The following is a 21,177-nucleotide window of genomic DNA, read 5'->3' as shown; positions in this document are numbered from 1 at the left end:
AGCTGGAAAAAACTGAGGAAATCAGAATAAAGTATGAACTTGGTTAAAATAATACATGGACCCTGGGTCACTACTTGTGACCCATGTTCTGTAGTCTGTTAACAATGTGGAGACTGGGGTGGGGTTTGCAGGACTGATCTTTGCAACTTTTCTGTGAGTCTAAGACTATTCTAAAATTAAAAGTTAGTTTTAAAAAGATTTTTTTGTTCAAAGTGCAAAAGAGTCCCACGGATTTTAATGTAACCACGTACAAAAAGCTCAATGATGAGGTTTCAGAGTCTAAGGGCCAACTCACCGGTAGCGACTCGCCACTCTGGATTTTGGTTTCTCATTACAGGAGAAAATGCACAATGATCCAAAAAGCCTATGGAAACGCTCCTCCACTCTCTAACCTCTTCTCCATGCTAGTTACATTTTCTTCACCATGCTTCAAACCCTCACAAAGAAGGCAAGAGGATGGACACAGAAACAGCCACGGGAACCTAGCAGCTGCCTTCTTAGTAAGCTGAGTGTTAAAGAGATTTGCAAAAGAGATTTTTAATAAAAAGTTATTTATGCTAATATGTCACGGGTCTATTATAGTCATCTTTAAATGAATTAATAACACTTTTTTTTTTTTTTTGAGACAAGGTCTCAACTCAGGTTGTCCAGCCTGGAGTACAGTGGCGCCATCTCAGCTGACTGCAGCCTCTGCCTCCCGGCCCAGGTGATTCTCCCACCTTAGCCTCCCGAACAGCTGGGACTACAAGGGTGCACCACCACTCTCTGCAATTTTTTTGGATTTTTAGTAGAGACAGTTTTGCTATGTTGCCCAGGCTGAAATTTTTTTTCTTTCTTTTTTTTTTTTTTGAGACAGAGTCTCGCTCTGTTGCCCAGGCTGGAGTGCAGTGGTGCGATCTCGGCTCACTGCAACCTCTGTCTCCTGGGTTCAAGTGATGCTTGTGCCTCAGCTTCCCAAGTAGCTGGGATTACAGAAGTGCGCCACCATACCCAGCTACTTTTTTTTGTAGCAACGAGGTTTTGCCATGTTGCCCAGGCTGGTCTCAAACTCCTGGCCTCATGTGATCTGCCCACCTCGGCCTCCCAAAGTGCTGGGATTACAGGCATGAATCACTGCGCCTGGCCAGTATTTTCAAATTTTCTAACACAGTAAATGTCAACAGACATATCCCACAAATCCAACTGCTGCCTGGGGCCCAGAGATGGAAAAGGGGAGGTGCCAGTGCTTCGGGAAAAGGATTTCCCGTCTCTGGCAGCCCCGACAGTAGTGCAGAGGCTGGGATCCTGGGTCCTGTCCTGCTGATAGTATCATGGCCCATGTAACTTTCTTTTTGCTGCCAAAGTTGTATTTTGAAAAGGGAGAAGTACTAAAAATTTAATAGGATTCACCCCGAAGATACGCTATAATTGCTTATAAAACCTATTTAATCATCAGCCAATAAAATTTGGTCACCTTAAGGTTCTCACAGCCTTATGTGGCAACTGTACAGCCTCTATGTTTACCTAAGTCACAGAAAGTGGGCGTCGGCCTATGGCTGTGGATCAAACACAGGAACATGGCTGGCCAGGTCACCCAGGACCTCAGTGTGAGGACGCTATTCTGAATCTTGTGCCCCACTGCCCCTAGACTGCTGGTCTCCGGGACTAGGAGTCTCCTTCCTTCTTTAGCAAGTTGGCCGCCTCTCTCCCGTCCAAATGCCTGAGAGATCCTGGGCTCCACCTAGGCTCAGAGCATCAACTCTCCCTTCTCCAGAGGGGGGTCCCAAACCCAAGGCCCAGTCCCAACTCTATGTTCCACTCTTCCCGCATCCAACAATCTATCCCAGCCCACCTTTCCGGTCTTTGCTCCCACCACCACGTACCTTCAGACTCTGACCCCTGTACCCGGTGCACCATGATTTCTGGGCCGCAGTCCCCCAGAGAGTGCCCTCAGACCACTCTTCCTTCCCACACCGCCTGCAGACACGCCAAGTCTCCTGGAGGCCTGGACTGATGGCTCTGTTTAGAATGCTCTTTGTACGAAAGCTATCAGGGCCCTGCCTTGAGGAATTCTGCATGGCATCAAGTCTCAGTCCCATGAACCCCCAAAGCTTTTCAATTTGATTACATCACAACTGTTTTAAAGATATAAGCTCTAAAAATCCGCAGTCCTATGGCATGGGTCCCAAGCAAGGGAGGGACATAGCAACATCTGGTATGTCTCCCATCTTTCCACCCATCAGACGTCCCCTCCCTTGTCTCCCACCCTCCAGAGAGAACGGTGGCATCTGCCCGAGCCTCAGCCACAGGGAACTCAGCGTTTCCAAAGGCAGCAGATCCAGCTTGGCTTCAGGCGTTACCCTGCCTTCCTCTCAGCACTGTGACTTTACACTATGGTGGAGCCTCAATTCACAGAGGAGACAAGAGGCATTCACAAAGTGGGGGCAGACTGTCCCAGGCCACAAACAGATTTAGTACATGGCCGATCCAGGCTGTCAGACACCCCATGTTCTTTTTTCTACCACCAGCTGCCCCCTCAGGCTCACAAATTATAATTCATATGCTCATCTTAAGAGAGAGAAGAAAAACCTCAGAAAGATCTCTTCTAACCAGGTGGGCTTTTCTTTTCTTCCAGGGGCACATTCTGCTAACCGGGAGAACACTGCCCCCCTGGGTGTGACGCCTGCCTGTCCCATCCGGGATCACACATGCTCCTGCAGGTTCCCAGGTATCCACTCCCTCTGTTTCTACCTGTCCTGCACACAGAGACCCCCAAGGCCTGGCGCCCACTGCCCTTCGCTCCACTCCTTCACCAGGTTAGGGGACCATGAGGGACAGGACTGGCTCTCGGCCTAAGGAGCACTCAGAAGCCGCCCCGTAGCCTCCAGGTTGGTTTCAGTGCAACTGCTTGCAGCATGGCAGGGAAACTGGCTGCAGACTGAAAAGCAACATAGCTAAACTCAGTTTCAGTGGGCACAGCAGAGTGCTGGTCAGACACCCTCCCTGTCTTGTCCCTGTGTATGGGACATTTAAATAACCCGCTACAGCAGCTGGGGCATCAGTTACAGGAAGAGGAGCCTGTCAGTGAGTGACAAATAAGACAACAGCAGGAATACATGCTGGGAGGAGATATCAGAAGCCGCAGCAGCAAAACAGAAAGCAAGTCATTTAAAAAGAAGGAAGAGGTCTGCTTAATCTGCAAATCTGCTCAATTTATAGATGTGTGAGAGGAGTTCAGACAGAGAAGGCCAAACATTTGCTGGTGATTACCTCAATGTCCATATAGAGTGTGGCCTCTGGTTTTCTGTCAGAGCCACCACAGGATAATAACATCCCCAGAGAGCCTGCACTGTCCAAGAGAGAAGCCCCATTTCAAAGTCAGGGATCCTGAGTCCCCTCCATGACCACAGGAGGGTGTCTAAAGGCAACAGGGAGCTGGCAACACCTTGGAGAAGCTGAAGTTCAGGAAGACCAGGAGTGATGCTCTTTTACCTGGCACCGGGCTGGCTCATGCTACGGCCCTCATGTGAGCTGAGGACTTGGGGAGTTAGAAACAGAGCAGTCTGTTATCCTGGTGCCCCTATATAATCTAACGATTCTTAGAAGTACAGGCGGACCCCTCACATTTCAGCAATTTCTGGGATTAGAGTCCCAGCTAAAGGGAAATGGGATGAGGAGCCTGCAGGAAAGGGGTGACATAGAGAACAAGGAGGAGACAGACGGTGGCCACTGAGGTTTGGAGAGGCAGCGGCTAAGGCAGGGAAGGGAGCACAGAACAGATTGCCAAGGGAACATACCTCTCAGTTCCCAAGAGCTAAGAAATGCCCGCGGGCTGTGGATTTCTAGTCGGAGCTGGTGAAGGCACTCCCTGGGGCCACCCAGCCTCTCCTGGAAGTTGCCCAGCAGCAGACAGAGAATTAGCAAGTGAAAGGCAGCAGCCAGCCCTCAACAGGTGCTGGGGAGGGGCTGGGGCAGCGGAAGAGGGGGCTCCAGAGAGCCGCCCACAGAGTACCCCGCTCCGGAGCCCCTTGTCTGGACCCTGACTCTGGGACAGGCCAGTGGTCACACAAAGGGAAAAGGGCTTCTTGCTGCGGGACTTCCAAAGCTCTGGCATCCTGATGGGGGATTTAGGGGTTCAATCCCTGCCAAGAGGGCTGTAGGAGGCAGCCAGTGTGAGGGCCACAAACCATGTCCCTGGGCTGTGAGAACCCAGCCCTTTCCTGAGCCCTCACGTCAACAGCTGTGCCACATTAGTCCATCGTCCATCTCATTCAAGGACGTGCATTCCTGTAGACAGCCGGCCGGCGGGCTGGGCGCAGCTGCGGGGAGGCATAGTCCTGAGAGCAGGGGGTGGAAGCTCAGCTCTGCACATCGCTGTGAAGAGATGGAAGCTCAGCTCTGCACATCCACCCGTATGCAGGCAGCCAACACAACAACGACAGGGGTTCTGTGGCACCAGCAACTGTCCAAGCATCCGCTATGTGACTGACTAGCACAAGGGGCAGTGGGCTCTTCTGCCTGGTGTCGTGCTTCCATCAAAGAGGGGCAAGGGTGATGGGCTTAAGACACAGCCACACATGTAGGCCAAGTCTGGACCCCAACCTCTCTGGGGACCCAGTGGCTAAAACTATAAAGACTGAGAACAACAAGTGAAGATGGTGTGCTGGACTGCCACGCCTTAAGTGTGAAAAGCACAGACCGTTTTGCGGGAAAAGCCCAGTCGTTTCTTTAAAATGACTAACCACACACACAATTTGTAACCCTGCAGTTCAACCTGAGTGTTTACCAAGAGAAATGCTGACCCGCGCCCACAAAGAGACAATCTGTAGGGACCTGTACAGCAGTGGGTGCTCACACCAGCCCCAAACTGGAGGCTGCACAGATGTCTACTGACAGGTGAGAAGTGCCCTGTGCACACCACTCAGAGGTACACCAATACACACCAGGGGCAAATCCCAAAACACTCAGAAGGAAGACAGACCCCAAAGAGCACTGACTCTGTGAGTGCATCCCCGGAAAACTGGAAAAGAGGCAAGACCAGTCTCATGAGGGGAAACACCAAAACAGGAAGGGCTGGGAGTGCGTGAGGGCCCTTCTGGAGTGGGATGGTAAAGTTTCTGGGCAGTGATAAAGTTTGTGACCTAAATCAGGGTTTGACTCACAGGTGCATGCGTGAGTCAGAACTCATCGTCTTAGGCACACCAGGTGAGCCCCATGCTCACGTGGTTGTGGGGGTTGGGGGCAATTCCAGTGTCAACCTCACCCTCCTCTTCCTTCCCTGTAAAAAGCATCTGTCCAAACAGCAAGGACTCTATCCATGATCCTCAGAGAGTCATCTTGCAAAAATTATGCGATGCACACCTATTTTCCAGCTGGCCCCATTTTGGCACAGAACAAAACAAAGCCGTCCACACTCCCACGTTCTAGACAACTGGGTGGCTGGATGTCTAGGAAGAAGCAATATCACATTACTTTCTGATTTGTTTTTGGTTTTGGAAGGCTTGGGTGTTAACATGTGTCTTTTTTTGTTGTTTTTTTTTTGTTTTTTGAGACGGAGTCTCGCTCTGTCGCCCAGGCTGGAGTGCAGTGGTGTGATCTGGGCTCACTGCAAGCCTCCCGAGTTCACGCCATTCTCCTGCCTCAGCCACCCAAGTAGCTGGGACTACAGGTGCCCGCCACTATGCCTGGCTAATTTTTGTTTTTTGTCTTTTTTTTAGTAGAGATGGGGTTTCACCGTGTTAGCCAGGATGGTCTCGATCTCCTGACCTCGTGATCTGCCTGCCTCGGCCTCCCAAAGTGCTGGGATTACAGGCATGAGACACCGCGCCCGGCCTAACATGCATTTTAATGATGGGCACGCATGCTCACTGTGGTGGGTGGCCTAACCTGTCTTAATATCAAATGATCAGCCAGTGCATTCTCTGGGCAGGGAAGTGACACAGATATGTCACCCCATCGCCCCCTTGGTGACTGCCAAAGTCTAAAAAGAAAGACGATGGCAATGATTCTAATTGTCATCAAGGACACCAGTGTCACCAACTGTGACTGGCTTTGCAGGCCCAGTAAACAGACTACATTTCCAGTGCATTTTACAGTCTGTCACTGGCCACAAGTGCTTGACCAGGGAGCTAAAGGCCAAAAAAAACTAAAGCCAAGATCAGATCTAACAGCACAGATGCTACTTTGAGCCCCAAGGCCCAGGGCCCTGTCCAGACCATGGGGCAGGCCTTTGGTCCAAGTGCTGCCCCCTCCCACAGCAGACAAGCCACTCATGGTACAAGGGGAGGTGGGGAGAGAAGAGCAAGACACAAGAGCTGCCTGAACGCCACACACCACTAACAGGTGGACAACTTGCCAGATATCCACCTAGGCTGTGTTGAAGTCTGCCCAATCCATGGACCACGGAAGCCACAGCCCAGTCTCCTCCCAGGTGAAATAAGGAAATGGAGATGATGAGCCACACCGGCAATGGCAAGTCCTTCTTTCCAAGACCTCTGCACTTTCCTTCACAACACAGTCTTCCAAAAAAACAGTGCATAATCAGATCCTGTCTTGATTACCTCTCCACCAGAGATCAGCATAGTACCTGACATATAGCAGGTCTGGCCCTGGACCACTGACAATCCAGAAAGAGTTGACACCTCAGAAAAGGCACACACAAACACATCCTCAGTGAGGTGTGGCCATTCACAGAGTTCTCATTCCCTCACCCCATGCAGGCCCAAGGTGACTGAGGGACCCTCAGTCCTTACCTTTCAGTTGCAGGACCCCTGGAGAAGAGCCGTATTTTTACCGAGCAACATGCTCTTCCATCCAACAAAAAAAAAAAAAAAAAAAAAAAAAACAAATCAAGGCTGGGTACAGTGGCTCACACCTGTAATCCCAGCACTTTGGGAGGCTGAGGCGGGTAGACCACCTGAGGTCAGGAGTTCAAGACCAGCCAGGCCTACATGGTGAAACCCTGTCTCTACTAAAAATACAAAAATTAGCCGGGCGTGGTGGCAGGTGCCTGTGCCTGTAATCCCAGCTACTTGGGAGGCTGAGGCAGGAGAAACGCTTGAACCTGAGAGGCAGAGGTTGCAGTGAGCTGAGATCACGCCACCACACTCCAGTCTGAGCAACAAGAATGAAACTCCATCTCAAAAAAAAAAAAACAAAAAACAGAAAAGAAAACAAATCAAGCTATTTCCATCTGGGTGTTGCCAGTTATTTCTGAAGATCAACCATTTGACAGAAAGAGACTCTCCTCTACAGGAAAGTGCAGGACTGGATCTGCTACTTATCACAGAAACAAAACAGAAAGAACCAGCCCGGTGCCATGGCTCATCTATAATCCCAGCACTTTGGGAGGCTGAGGCAGGAGGCTCACTTGAGATCAGGAGTTCAGGATCAGTCTGGGGAACATAATAAACCTCATCTCTGCAAAAAAAAAAAATTTTTTTTTTTGAGACAGAGTCTTGCTCTGTCGCCCAGGCTGGAGTGCAGTGGCGCAATCTGGCTCACTGCAAGCTCCGCCTCCTGGGTTCACGCCATTCTCCTGCCTCAGCCTCTCCGAGTAGCTGGGATTACAGGCGCCTGCCACCACGCCCGGCTAATTTTTTTGTATTTTTAGTAGAGACGGGGTTTCACCGTGGTCTCGATCTCCTGACCTCGTGATCCGCCTGCCTCGGCCTCCCAAAGTGCTGGGATTACAAGCATGAGCCACTGCGCCCGGCCGCAAAAAATTTTTAAAAAGAACAACAAAAAAAAAACCCCATCAGGGCGTGGCAGCATGCATCTATGGTCCTAGTTACTTGGGTGGCTTGAGCCGAGGTGTTCAAGGCTGCAGTGAGCAACGACTGCATCACTGCACTCGTCTGGCCAACAGCGCAAGACCAACTCCAAAAAACAGAGAACCAAAAGCAGCTTCCTCTGCCTGCCAGCTCCAGCCTCATCTGACAGTCCAGACTCGGCATGGGGGCAGCACATGCCCACCACCTTTGGATTGGCCTCATAAAACCAACAGACTCACAACTTCTACCTCTGCGGGTTTTGTTTTTCTGTGTGCACATTTATGGATGCCAGAACAGAAACCAAACTATTTTAACCTTCATTTAATTATTTATTTTTAACATCCATATTGAGGTATACTTTACATACCGCAAAATTCAGCCACCATAAGAGTACAATTCAATGATTTCAGTAAATTTGTGCAATCATCACCACGATACAATTTTAAAATATTTCCATCTTCCCAAAATGTGCCCATGTGTTGTTAATCACTGCTCCCACCCACCCCCAGCCCTGTCCTAGTCAACCACTGGTCACTTTCCATCTCTCAAATAAATTTGCTTTTTGGGAGGACATGCCCTGTAAGTGAAACTATACAACAAGTAGTCCCTGGATCTGCTGTTTCCTCCTTAGCGTGGTAAGTCTGAGATTCAGCCATGTTATGGCACACATGAGTAGTTTATTCTTTATAAAGCTGAACAGTAATCTGGTATATAGAGTCGCAGGTTTGTTTTATCCATGGGACACTGGGTTGCTTCCACTTTTTTTTTTTTTTTTTTTTTGAGACAGTCTTGCTCTGTTGCCAGGCTAGTAGAGTACAGCGGCGTGATCTCGGCTCACTGCAACCTCTGCCTCCCAAGTTCAAACAATTCTCCTTCCTCAGCCTCCCACGTAGCTGGGACTACAGGTGCATGCCACCACACCTGGCTAATTTCTGTATTTTTAGTAGAGACGGGGTTTCACCATGTTGGCCAGGCTGGTCTCAAACTCTTGACCTCAAGTGATCCGCCTGCCTTGGCCTCAGCAATGTGCTGGGATTACAGGCATGAGCCACTGCGCTTGGCCCTGCTTCTACTTTTCGACCAGTATGAATCATGCTGCTACAGGTGTACCTGTCTGTGTGGACACATTTTCATTTCTCTTGGATAAATTGCTAAGTCATATGGTAAGTTTACATCTAACTCTGTAAGAAATGATCTGGGCTATTTTACATTCCTACCAGCAATGTATGAGGAATTCCAGCTTCTACACTTCCTCCTCAACACTTGTTACTTCCTTTTTTTTTTTTTTTGAGACGGAGTCTCGCTCTGTCGCCCAGGCTGGAGTGCAGTGGCGCGATCTCGGCTCACTGCAAGCTCCGCCTCCCGGGTTCACGCCATTCTCCTGCCTCAGCCTCTCCGAGTAGCTGGGACTACAGGCGCCCGCCACCACGCCCGGCTAATTTTTTTTGTATTTTTTAGTAGAGATGGGGTTTCACCGTGGTCTTGATCTCCTGACCTTGTGATCCGCCCGCCTCGGCCTCCCAAAGTGCTGGGATTACAAGCGTGAGCCACCGCGCCCGGCCTGTTACTTCCTTTTTTTTGTTGTTTTTTACAGCTATACTGGAGCCTTGTTTTAGGGTCCAATGTATGATCAACGGAGAACGTTCACCTACAATTGAGAGGATGTATTCTGCATTCACCAGGTATTCTATAGACGTCAGTCAGGCTAAGTGAGCTAATGTTCTTCAAGTCCTCCATACCTTGCCAATTTTGTCTAGATGTTCTACTAATTATTGAGAGTGGGATATTGAAATCTCTAACTATAACTGATTAATTTCCATCAATCCTATCAAGTTTATGTTTTCAGGTATTTTGGGGCTCTGACTGTTATGTACATCTTCCTGAAATATCATGAAATGTCGCAGCTGGGCATGGTGGCTCACGCCTGTAATCCCAGCAATTTGGGAGGCTGAGGCGGGCGGATCACAAGGTCAGGAGATCGAGATCAGCCTGGCCAACATGGTGAAACCCTGTCTTTACTAAAAATACAAAAAATTAGCCGGGCGTGGTGGTGGGCCCCTGTAGTTTCAGCTACACAAGAGGCTGAGGCAGGAGAATCGCTGCAACCCACGAGGTGGAGGTTGCAGTAAACTGAGATCGTGCCACTGCACTCCAGCCTGGGTGACAGAGTGAGACTCTGTCTCAAAAAAATAATAATTAAAAAAAAAGTCGCAGTTTGGCTCTAGTAATATTTTTTGTCTTAAAGTGTCTTTTATGTCTTATTAATACAGTTACTCCAGCTCTCAAATAGTTACTTATGGTATCTCTTTTTCCATACTTTTGTATTATTCCTTGAATCTAAAGGGCGTCACTTATAAACAACATATAATTAAGCTGAATCTTGCTTTTTTTTTTTTTTTTGAGACGGAGTCTTGCTCTGTCGCCCAGGCTGGAGTGCAGTGGCATTATCTCAGCTTACTGCAACCTCTGCTTCATGGGTTCAAGTAATTTTTCTGCCTCAGCGTCCCAAGTAGTTGAGACTACAGGTGTGTGCCACCACGCCCGGCTAATTTTTGTATTTTTAGTAAAGCCAGGGTTTCACCATATTGGCCAGGCTGCTATCAAACTCCTGACCTTGTGATCCGCCCACCTTGGCCTCCCAAAATGCTGGCATTATAGGTGTGAGCCACTGTGCCCGGCCTGAATCTTGCTTCTTTACAGTACCTGATAATCCTTGCCTTTTGATTGGGGTATTTAGATCCTTCATAGTTACTGCATTATTGACATGGCTGGATTGACATTTGCCATTTTGTTTTCTACATGTCCTCTTTTTTGTTCCTTTATTTCTCAGTGAATAAAGAAACTGCTTCTTTCGTGTTAAATATTTTTTAGTGTACAACTTTAATTCTTCTGATGATCTGATTTTTTTTTTTTTTTTTGAGATGGAGTCTCATTCTGTCGCCCAGGCTGGAGTGCAGTGGCGCGATCTTGGCTCACTGCGAGCTCCGCCTCCCGGGTTCACGCTATTTTCCTGCCTCAGCCTCCCAAGTAGCTGGGACTACAGGCGCCCACCACCATGCCAGGCTAATTTTTTGTATTTATAGTAGAGATGGGATTTCACCGTGTTAACCAGGATGGTCTTGATCTCCTGACCTTGTGATCCACCTGCCTCAGCCTCCCAAAGTGCTGGGATTACAGGAGTGAGCCACTGCGCCCAGCCCTGATTTTTTTTAAAAACTATATTTTAAAGATATTTTGTTCATAGCTGCTCTAGGCATTACAGTAAGCATCTTAATCACAATCTATATAAGACTGATGCTAACTTGATTCCAGTAAGATACAGAAATTTCGCTCCAATATTGCTCCATTTCACTCCCCATCTTTTGTACTAATATCACATATATTTTATCTATGGATATCATAAACCCAACAAATCATTCGAAGCCTTTGGTTGGCTTCCAGACTGCAGAACTAGTTAAGTCTTTCCAGTTAACCCATGCATTTACCATTTCCAGTGTTCCTTATTTCTTCTCATAGACTCAAGCTGCCAATGTGTCATTTATTTTCAGGCTGAAGAACTGGCAGGTCTACCAGCAACGGATTCCTTCAGTCTTGTTTACCTGACAATGTCTTTTTTGCTTTCCTTTTTGAAGGACTGTTTCTACTGGCTATAGAATTCTGGGTTGGCAGTTTTCTTCTTCAGATACTTTTAACATCATTCAACTCCTTTTTGTTTCCATTGTCGTGAGTCAGAAGTCAGCTGTTCATCTTATTAATGCTCCCCAGATGTGCCGCATTGTTTTTCTTTTGTTACTTTCAAGATTTTCTTTTTTGCTTTGGCTTTCTACAGTTTGACTATGATGTATCTAGGTCAAGATCTCTTTGTACTTATGCTATTTAGGGTTTGTTGGGCTTCCTGGATGAGTTTCTCCTCAAGTATGCTTTTGCCCATTATTTCTTCAAATAGTTTTTCTATCTTGCCCCAACCTTGGGCTAAAACAGAGCCGCTGTCCCTCCCCACTTGCTCATCTCCAAGACTGTTCTCTCATCTCCAAGGCCACAGGCAGGGTTGTTACCACTGTAAAATGAACAGTCCTCCTCCTTTTCACCCACACAGCAAAGCTGTTGGTCCTCACAGCTGACAGTGGCTGGACAGAACCTCTTTACCAAACAGATGGGAGAGGGCATGGGAACAGCTCCAGGCCAAATGCCATAGAGTCTCACTGTTCTCACCTGAAATTCAGCAGTTATAGGCATAAATACTTCTCAGATTGTTGTATGCCCCTGCTCAATTTTTCCAGAATGCTGAGATTGTTTCATTTTGCTTTTGTCAATTCTGCCAATCTCCTCATTCAACACAACCAGAAGTTGCCCTCCACCCTCAATTTATGTGGAATATAAAACACCCACACAAGTTGAGAGACTAAGACAGAAAAACTGCTGAGTTAAAGAGAGACAAGGAGGGGAGTCAAGGAGGGAGGCATAAAGCTCATTCTACCACTGTATCTGCCTCTGCATGCTCCAAATCATCCAACATAGTAATATGTACACTACACAAACACATGTACACATATATATTTCTTGATGATTCCAATTCACCAGCCACTAAAGAAAAAGGAAATTCCCTCTCCTAGAAGCCATCAGAAACTGCCTCTAGCTTTCTATATGCCCAGATTCGGTCATGAGACGGTAATAAGTTAGCATTAAAGAAAAAAAGGTAGTTTTGAAAAACACCCAAATAGAAACTCTACAAACAGAATACTATACAGCAATGAAAATGGATTAACTACTGGTATGCTCAACAATATGGGTAAATCTCACAATGTTGAGTGAAAGCAGGAAGATAAAAGGTACATAGTATATAATCCCACTTATTTAAAGTACCAAAGCAGGAAAAACTAATCCATATTGTCAAGAACGTGATTACTCTTGGAGGACAGTGACAGCAAGCAAGCATGAGGGGGCTTCAGAGGTGCTAGTAACATTTTTTTGTTTTTTGAGATGAAGTCTCACTCTGTCCCCAGGCTGAAGCACGGTGGCGCAATCTCGGCTCACTGCAAGCTCCGCCTCCCGGGTTCACACCATTCTCCTGCCTCAGCCTCCCAAATAGCTGGGACTACAGGTGCCCGCCATCACGCCCAGCTAATTTTTTTGTATTTTTAATAGAGATGGGGTTTCACCATGTAGCCAGGATGGTCTCAATCTCCTGACCTTGTGATCCACCCGCCTCGGCCCCCTAAAGTGCTGGGATTACAGGTGTGAGTCACCGCACCCAGCTGAACTCTGAGTTTCTTTTTTTTTGAGACGGAGTCTCGCTCTGTCGCCCAGGCTGGAGTGCAGTGGCGCGATGCGATCTCGGCTCACTGCAAGCTCCGCCTCCCGGGTTCACGCCATTCTCCTGCCTCAGCCTCTCTGAGTAGCTGGGACTACAGGCGCCCGCCACCATGCCCGGCTAATTTTTTTTGTATTTTTAGTAGAGACAGGGTTTCACCGTGGTCTCGATCTTCTGACCTCGTGATCCGCCCGCCTCGGCCTCCCAAAGTGCTGGGATTACAAGCATGAGCCACCACGCCCGGCCTCTGAGTTTCTTTAACACTTAACCTCTCCCTCACAATCCACTGACCTACCCTGCAGGGGAACATGGTGATTACAGGAGAAAATGCATGCCAGGAGCCCAGGAATGCATGAGGGGCCCCATGCACATGGACTGCAGATTCCCATGAACATGGACTCCTCCTCTTCCTGCCCCGACTCCACATCAGCCCTCACTGCTCACCCCTGCTGAGCTGTCATGGACTGGACTCCGGCTGAACACATAGAGAAAGCGAAAGGAGACTTGGACCTATAGTTTTATTTCTGGAACTTTAGAAGAGGACCTTGGTTTTAGAATGGGGACTAAAGACAGCAGAGTCAGACAGAAAAGCTCTTTGGACAGCAGGACTACAAAGTATGTTTCCTCAGACTAGGAGGCTTTGTCAACAGGAGCAGGCTTGGGTTTTCCCATTTTAAACGCTGTGAACACCAGATGATCTCTGAAGTCCTCAGGATCCCAACAGTTTGGGTTCCAAAAACGAATTTGACATAAGACTGCAGGCTGGGGTCACCCTGTGGGGTTAGTTGACACAGGAAGGTGAGGAGCCACCAGCTGTCCCTTACGAACAGGAGTGGAGAGACAGGCCCTCCACAGGGAGAAGACTCCAGTGGGTGGTGAGAAGAGAGAGCAATGGGCCACAGAGGAGTCTGTCACAGGGCCAGCCGCGAAGCTGTGGCCACACCACAGCCCTCAGTGGGTGTCTGGCATGAACATTCTGGAGAGCTCCAAGGGGAGGGGTGATGCAAGACCAGGTGCTGGGTCTGAATTTCTCTTTACAGAGAGAAAGGAAGGTTTTGAAGTCAAGAAATGGGTGGTAGATTGGGTCTTATTTTTATTTCAAGCTTTTACCTTAAGAGACTCACAAAAGGTGAATATGAGGAAAGTCACTCTTGAAGTAATCAGTGTTGACTAAGGACAAACCAACAGAGCAAACCGAAGCCCAGAACCAAGTGAACATGGAGTCGAGTGAGCATCCCGTACCCGCTCCGAGGAGGGTGCCCTGGGCTGGGCTCCCAACTCTATCCCTAGCCAAGTGACCAAGGTAGGTATAGCATCCCTGGCCCTCTGACCTCTAGATCTGAAAAGCAGGGAAGCAAACCAAATGAAAAACTCAAGTGTCCCTACTAACCAAAAGCACCGAGTTGGACAGACAGCAGGTACGTGGGTGGCAAAGGCCTACTGATGGCAGGGGAGCTGATGGAATGTGCCACTCCTTCTCCTGTGAGACCCACACTCTGTGCCACTTGCAGTTGGGACCTGGGGCCCTATAATGGCCACAACAGCACAGCTGCCAGTGGTGGATGATGCCCGAGCTGAGCCTACAGCCCTCTCCATAACCCCGCCAAGCTGTTACCAACAGGCCTGGAGTGTGGCCAGCCCCAACCTGGGCACACTAGGCTTGTCTCCAGGTTCCAGCCCCTCCCACTGGCTCCTCCCACTCACCTGTGTGAGGTGCGCATGTCCACGGGCCCATCGCCCACCAGCCCTTCGCCTCTGCCCATGGCTATGGCCGTGGCCTCTGTTGCCCTCAGCAATCCTTGGGCTGGACCTGCTCCCGGCTCAGGTGTCACCCTAATGTCTCCGTCAGTGTTTAAATCTGAAGCCAACAATCCTCTCTCCATTTTTATTTTCTTGCTCTCCACATCGTCCTCTGTTGGGTCCCGTTCAAGCGCTCGTTTCTGACTCCGTGTTCGGCATGCTTCTTCGGTCATTCTGAACTTGGGAGGGAGGAGAAGACACAACATTTTAACTGGGTGCAATGAAGGTGCCACCTTCTTGGAAACTTTTCAGTGTTGCTTTCAGTGTTTTCCTCCCTATGGGAAGGATGGCAAAAGAATGTACAACAAATGCAGGGCCCAGAAAAGCATCCCCAGGACATTTCATCACTGCCTTGAGGAAGGCCAGGCAGGAGGGGTGTGTCCCCAGCCTCCACCGTGTGGCTGAACATTGGTGGAGCCAAGCTACACCCTGCCCTGTTAGGGGCCAGAGGCAGCAGGGTGCTGAACAGGAGCAGTGGAAGGCAGCTGCTTATCAGCAAGGAAAGGCTCAACAGCAAACAGAGGAAAAGTTGTTCTAGATCTGAACTACCTGCCTTTGGGATTTTCAGCACCTGCAATGTCTGGAATCCAGGAGGGCGGTGACTGCACTGTTCTAGGAGCAGGGTCGGGGCCTGGGACTAGCCCTACACTGTGGTGACTCCAGCTTCTCCCCTTCAGGGAAGGGAGGTCTCCTCACTCCCTGCTCACCTCTGGAGAGTGGGGACTGGGGATCACATTTAACCCTTTGGTTGCCAGCGAGGTACACTTTGAGTAGAGTGAGGCCTGGCCCATCAACATGCCACCGCCCTGTACCTGCAGCACACACATATCTTGATTTCAAGAAGAAAGAAAAAGAAGAAAAAAACAGCTGAGTCAGTTTTTGATCTCATGACATCACTGGGCTCCACATGACCCTTCCCAGGATTCAGTCGGAGAGACAAAGCACTTTCCAGAAAACCAGTCTGAACCGGTTCCAGACAACAGGCTGAAGTGTTGTTAACCCTCACGGAGACAGGACGACAGTACAGCGATGTCTGTCTGCAGGGAGGCGGCTGGCATGCCACAGCAGGGTCTGCGACACTGGCACTCTTAAAAGGACTGCTCTAATCCCAGCCTCGACGTCCCAACAGGACAAGGCACAGGAATTGAGACAGAGAGAGTCAGGTTCTTAAAAAAGCATCCCAGTGTTTACCAGGGGACAAGAGAAATTTAGCAGCTGAGCTCTAGTGGAATTCCCGACGTGTCACAGTTTTCCATGGGACAGTTGGTGCCCACTTGGGCCCCCACAGAGAACCCCGATTCACACCTGTGGCATGCTCTATGCTGAAGCCCTCTGGTCCTATCTGTGCCCTCACAGGCAGGGCACTCATCTTGCTAGAGCCTTAGTTTCCTCACTGGCAAACACCCTGGGGAAGCCTGTCCCAGGTAGAGCCAGGCAGACCCAGTCTGGAGGCTGGGGGCAGCACAAGGCAACACAGGGGTCCTGTCACCATCCATGGGACACACTCCAGAGCTGACTCATCTGCAGCTTCCTTAAAGGAGCCAATTTCACAAATGAGCAATAGCACAAGGCCCTGCCCAAATGTGCCCCCTCACGCACTCAAACTGAAAGGAGAGAAAGAGACAGCTGCTTCATGCTCCTGGAGCCAGAGGGAAAGCAGGCCGTCTACAAGCGTGTTATGCCAGTGTGGTCCAGCCAGGGCACCTGGGCACCGGCTTGAAACACTGGGGTCTTCTCAAGGCCAGGAAATCCCTGGTGTGCTTCGCACAGGCCCAGAGCAGCTCTGTGCTCCCTACCCTGTCTCACCACCACCCAGGTGCCATGGTTGACCCCTAACATGACCAGGCTGAGGCAGGGAGACCCCAAATCTCAAGGGCACAGGCTTTCAGACTCGCCTCCACCTGTCCCCAGCCCCTCCGGCATCCCAGCCTGCACCTACCACCTATCCCACACCAACTATGCGGCCTCCGCTGCCCCTGGCCAGCCTGTCCACCCCGCCCCCGCTCCTGCTCAGCTGCCCCTCAGCTCCTCCATGGAATGGAGCCCAGGTAGAGGTCGAATGTGGAGGTCATGGCCTCACTTCTCTGCGGGAGGTGAGGAATGCTACGGTGTCCCTCTCAGCCCTGAAGTTCTATGGTCTCTGTCCTTCCTTCCTCCGATGTGCCTTGCCCATAAACCCCATCTGAACTGCTCACTAACAGGTTGTCTGTCTCGCCTCCCATGAGACCACAGATAAGTCACTGCCCTCAGAGTGTGGGTCCCCTCCTCTCCTTTCACTTCCCTCACTGTGGGAGGGGTGGGATATTTCTCCTTCAAGCACTGCCTTAGAGAGCAGGTATGTGCACTCCCAGGCCCAGGCCAGGGAGGAGCCTGTTTAGGTGAGAGATGAGGGGAGGCCAGGACCTCGGACAAGTAAGGCTCCCACTCTATGGGTGAAGCTTCCCAGTCTGGCCTGATAACTACTGTTGGGGATGAAGTCCCCAGGTGGACGGGGAGAATGCACCTCCACCTCCAGGACATAGCATCCTTCCCTGTGACTCAAAGAAATCCCCTTGCTCCCCACTCTGCCCCTGTTCCAGCCAGACAGGGCCCCTCCCAGCACAGCCTCCCACCCTGTAAGCCCTGGGCTCAGTTCCATGAAGCCCATTTGAACCCAAGACCCTGAATGAGTTCTCGAGGCTGCTCCGGCCCACATGGACAAGGTGGAACTGACAGCCAGATCGGGGGGGCGTGCCTGTGTGGCCTCACTTCGTTGTCACTGGTATAGGACCAGAGGCTACCCAGAGGTTCTGAGAGATGCAGGACAGAGCAAGGCCTCAGGTGCCCAGCAGGCCTGCTCCCTGGGAGCCCAACAAGAGAGGTCTTGTTGGGCGCCCCGTTGTGGTAGCGAGTCAGAGTCCTCAGCAGAGGGCTGGCTGGCGTGTACTCAGGGTGCACAGCAGCTCACTATGAAGCCTAAGGCCTGGAACTCTGCCAATCCCAGGCCCGGCACTGACGGCTGGCCTCACAGCGCCCGCCTGCCCTATGCCTGTGCCTCCCAGAGGCAGGCCACTATGGGGCGGGACCCTGCAGCACCCCTCCCCCACCTCAGGAAGGACAGGCACAGCTGGAGGGGGTGGGGCCAGCCTCCGAGTGCAGGGGGCTCCTTTGGCAGGAGCCTCCTCCACTGCCAAGACCAATGACGCAGGGCCTGCTACTGGCCAATCCTCAGCCACCACAGGACACTTGCTCCTGGGGAAGGCAGGTGCCGGTAAGCAGTGGCTCCTCCCTCCTCGAAGCAAGCGATACCAGTGCCCCCAGCACAACAGGGCTGGCGGCCACCGCACAGCAAGCACAGACCCAGGAGCAAAGTTGTCAGGAAGAAGAAAGCACGACAGATGACTCCTGCGAAGAGCAGTGGGGGGTGCATTAGAACACTTCCTAAAAGTAGGTGAAGAGGCTAGGTCACCCTGCCTGGCAAATGAGGATTCATTTCAAAATTCCCAGTGACGGGAGAGTGAGGGGAAGGCAGCTCCGGTGGCGGAAGTTCCAGGCCAGGCCTGTGTGGGAGCTGCCAGTGCATGGAGAGCAGCCCCGTCCTGGAGGCTGAGATCCTCTGCCGGCTGCTGCCTGCAGACAGATCCCAACAGCAGTGTGCCCATTTGAAAGAGGAGAACACTGAGGCTGCCAGGGCTGCCTGAGACACAAGGCTGAAGGTCAGCCTCACCCTCCTCCTCACTCTCTCCAAACACTCCAGGCCGGGCTGCAAGCCAGCACAGATGAGCAGCACCAGCAAGGCTGAGTGGGCATCGGTCTCCTCTGACACGTCCCACACACACTGGGCTGGCAGGTGGTGGGGGCGTAGCCCAGCTCTTCCTCAACTAGGGGCCAAAAAGGACAGGTTCCAGCCACACTAGAGACCCCACACAGGCATAGCGCAGCTCTGACCGGGAGCACCTCCATGGGCTTTAGGGCAGATACGAATGCTGCTTTAATTTTCGTAAAATGCCACCATCCAACTGGCCTGAGAGCCTCAGGCAGAAAACATGTTCTAGAACAATTCCAAAAGGCTGACTGATGCTGTGGCAGGAACCAGAACTCTTAAAGAGGACTTGGGGGACAAACAGAAGGCACCCAGCACACTTCTGGCACACCAGGCCAGTATGCATCCCTTGATAATTAAAAGAGAAATTAAGTACATAGACACAAATCATAAGCCCAAACCCCTGAGATCACACTGCTAATACTAACTCTACCATAAAATGCCATCTATGGCACCCATCACTAACATACCCATACTAACACTCTTATTTCACACAGGAAGAAAGTGAGGCTTCGCAATAAGTGGGTTAAAGCACTGGCGGGAGTGGCAGGGCTGATGCTCTGAACAGTGGATTTTAGGCGTCTTCCTGTCTCCTCACCCAATAGCAGCTCACCGAGCCTCCACTGTGGGCTGTGGAACACCATCCACCCCCATGCTAGAAAACGAGCGAAATGACAGAGGGTGTTGGTGATGGTGCTGTGGGGACACGAGGCAGAGCACGGGGCAGTCAGAGCACGCAGAGGGACGGAGGCTGGGCGGAATGGGCGGCACCGGAAGCCAGTCCTGAAGGAGACAGGGCCCAAGCGGAGACATGTGCTGGGGGAAGCACTGGCCCAGGCCGGAGGGGAGGAATCTGGCTTGCTCTAAATGATCACCTGGCTGGAGGACTGCAGGGCAGAGGAGCGGTTCCTATGGTGCAGCTACACTGGGGAAGGGGACAGAGCAGAGGGGAGACGGGGCACTCCGGAGGGGGTTGCTTTCTTTCACTTGTTTTTGCCTGAGCAACTGGACCAGTGGGGCTGGCTTTTCTGAGATGGGGAGGAGCAGATTTGAGGAAGCAAGGTTGGGCTACAGTTTGGATGTGCTGAGTGTGAGGCCCACGATGAGCCCCACGGAGATGCTGAGGAGCAGAGCCCTGAACCTGGGGGCAGCCACTGTCCTCAGGAGGCACAGGGCACCTCGGGGCACCTCTTCCTATCAGGAAGGAAGAGGGACCCATGAAGCAACCAGTGCTGAGTCAGAAGATGACGACGGGGTCCAGGTGCTAGCCTCGCTAGCTGTGAGCTGCGCCCAACACTCAAGACACAAGGGCCCTGTAGGCACACAGCTGCAGCAAGCCTGCGCCCAGGTGCCCACCTCCAGAGCGCCCCTGTGGCCTCGCCCTTCACACAGATAGATGCACAGCACAGACGGGCCTCTGGACCCAGAACCCCTGTCTACTCTCCTCCTGGCAGCATAGCCCAAGGAAGCTCCCAAAGCCACATCCTGGATCTGTACCCCCTTCAGTGGCTCCCCCACTTCCTAAGAGTCAAACCAGGGTACCTTGTTTGGCCCAGAAGGACCTGTGGAGGGGGTAAGGAGAGAATAGGTGGGCCAAGTTTTGGCGTTGGCAGCGCCTGCCTGACAAGCATACTTCTTCCCATGCAGAACAGACACCTCCATCTGCTCAGAACTGTGGCCCGAGCCACTTCCTGACGCACATCTCTGAGTAACAGTGACTAGGACTCATTCCGGAAGGAAGCCACACCGGAAACAGCAGCTCTGGACTTCTCAATGTCAAACTTCGTTAAGGCCAAGTACAAGAGATACAACTTGAGAGACAGAAAGGTGTTCCAAGCAGTCCGCTCCTACAACTAGACACAGCCGGGAACAGAGACTTGGTCTCAGCTCCATCACACACGCGCTGGCTGGCCATGGGCCAGGGGAGAGGCCTGTCAATCAACCATAGGACCAAGGACACAAGATGGACACAGAAGCTTCAGTGGGCCGAGAGAGGACGCCACTGCTCCTTCTTCCACAGTGTTTATCAAAGATGTCCACACAGCTTAAATTATCTACCCTCTGTGTCACATGCTAGAGACTCTCAAATTCTAAACAGTCAACCCAAACTTTTTTCTTTAAGAACAAGGTCTCACTATGTTGCCCAGGCTGGACTCAAACACCTGGGCTCAAGTGACGCTCTGAGCCTCAGTTTCCCCATCCCTACTTCACAGACAATGCTATGTGAAGAAAAATGGAAGAACTGGGAGAAAAGTTGCAGAATAACATAGTACCATTTACATGGTTTTAAAAAAAAAGGTTTATATAGGGGAAAAAACTGAAAGCAACTTCACTAAAATCAAAACTGAAAGGAACTGGACCAAAATCAGTAGTAGTAATCTCTGAAGAGTAGATTATTAAGAAACTTTCACTTACTATAGTAAACATTTCTGTATTGCTTGAATTCTTTCTTTTAACAGTGACTATGAATCAGTCCTGTACTCAAAGAAAGCAAGGATTAAAAAAGAAAACCA

At 50.6% G+C, this 21,177-nt stretch overlaps 1 protein-coding gene across 19 annotated transcripts in view; it reads right to left on the bottom strand.

Moving 5' to 3' along the window:
* GATAD2A (GATA zinc finger domain containing 2A) overlaps nt 1–21,177 on the bottom strand; it is a 128,688-nt gene that overhangs the window by 30,198 nt on the left and 77,313 nt on the right. For 10 of the 19 annotated variants that reach the window (XR_009208932.1, XM_032170236.2, XM_058425101.1 and 7 more), the window contains one exon: nt 14,767–15,036. Coding sequence is in view for 18 of the 19 variants with exons in the window: in XM_058425099.1 (XP_058281082.1) it covers nt 14,767–15,036 (270 nt within the window). In the remaining variant the exon portion in view is untranslated. Of the gene's footprint in view, nt 1–14,766; nt 15,042–21,177 lie in introns of all 19 variants that reach the window. The other 9 variants (XM_032170232.2, XM_032170238.2, XM_032170226.2 and 6 more) reach the window with 1 other exon arrangement.

This window comes from Hylobates moloch, unplaced genomic scaffold (assembly GCF_009828535.3).
Source record: "Hylobates moloch isolate HMO894 unplaced genomic scaffold, HMol_V3 SCAFFOLD_12, whole genome shotgun sequence".
Classification (NCBI taxonomy): Eukaryota; Metazoa; Chordata; class Mammalia; order Primates; family Hylobatidae; genus Hylobates; species Hylobates moloch.
Note: the sequence above shows the minus strand (reverse complement) of the source record. Positions and strands in the feature narration are given on the sequence as shown.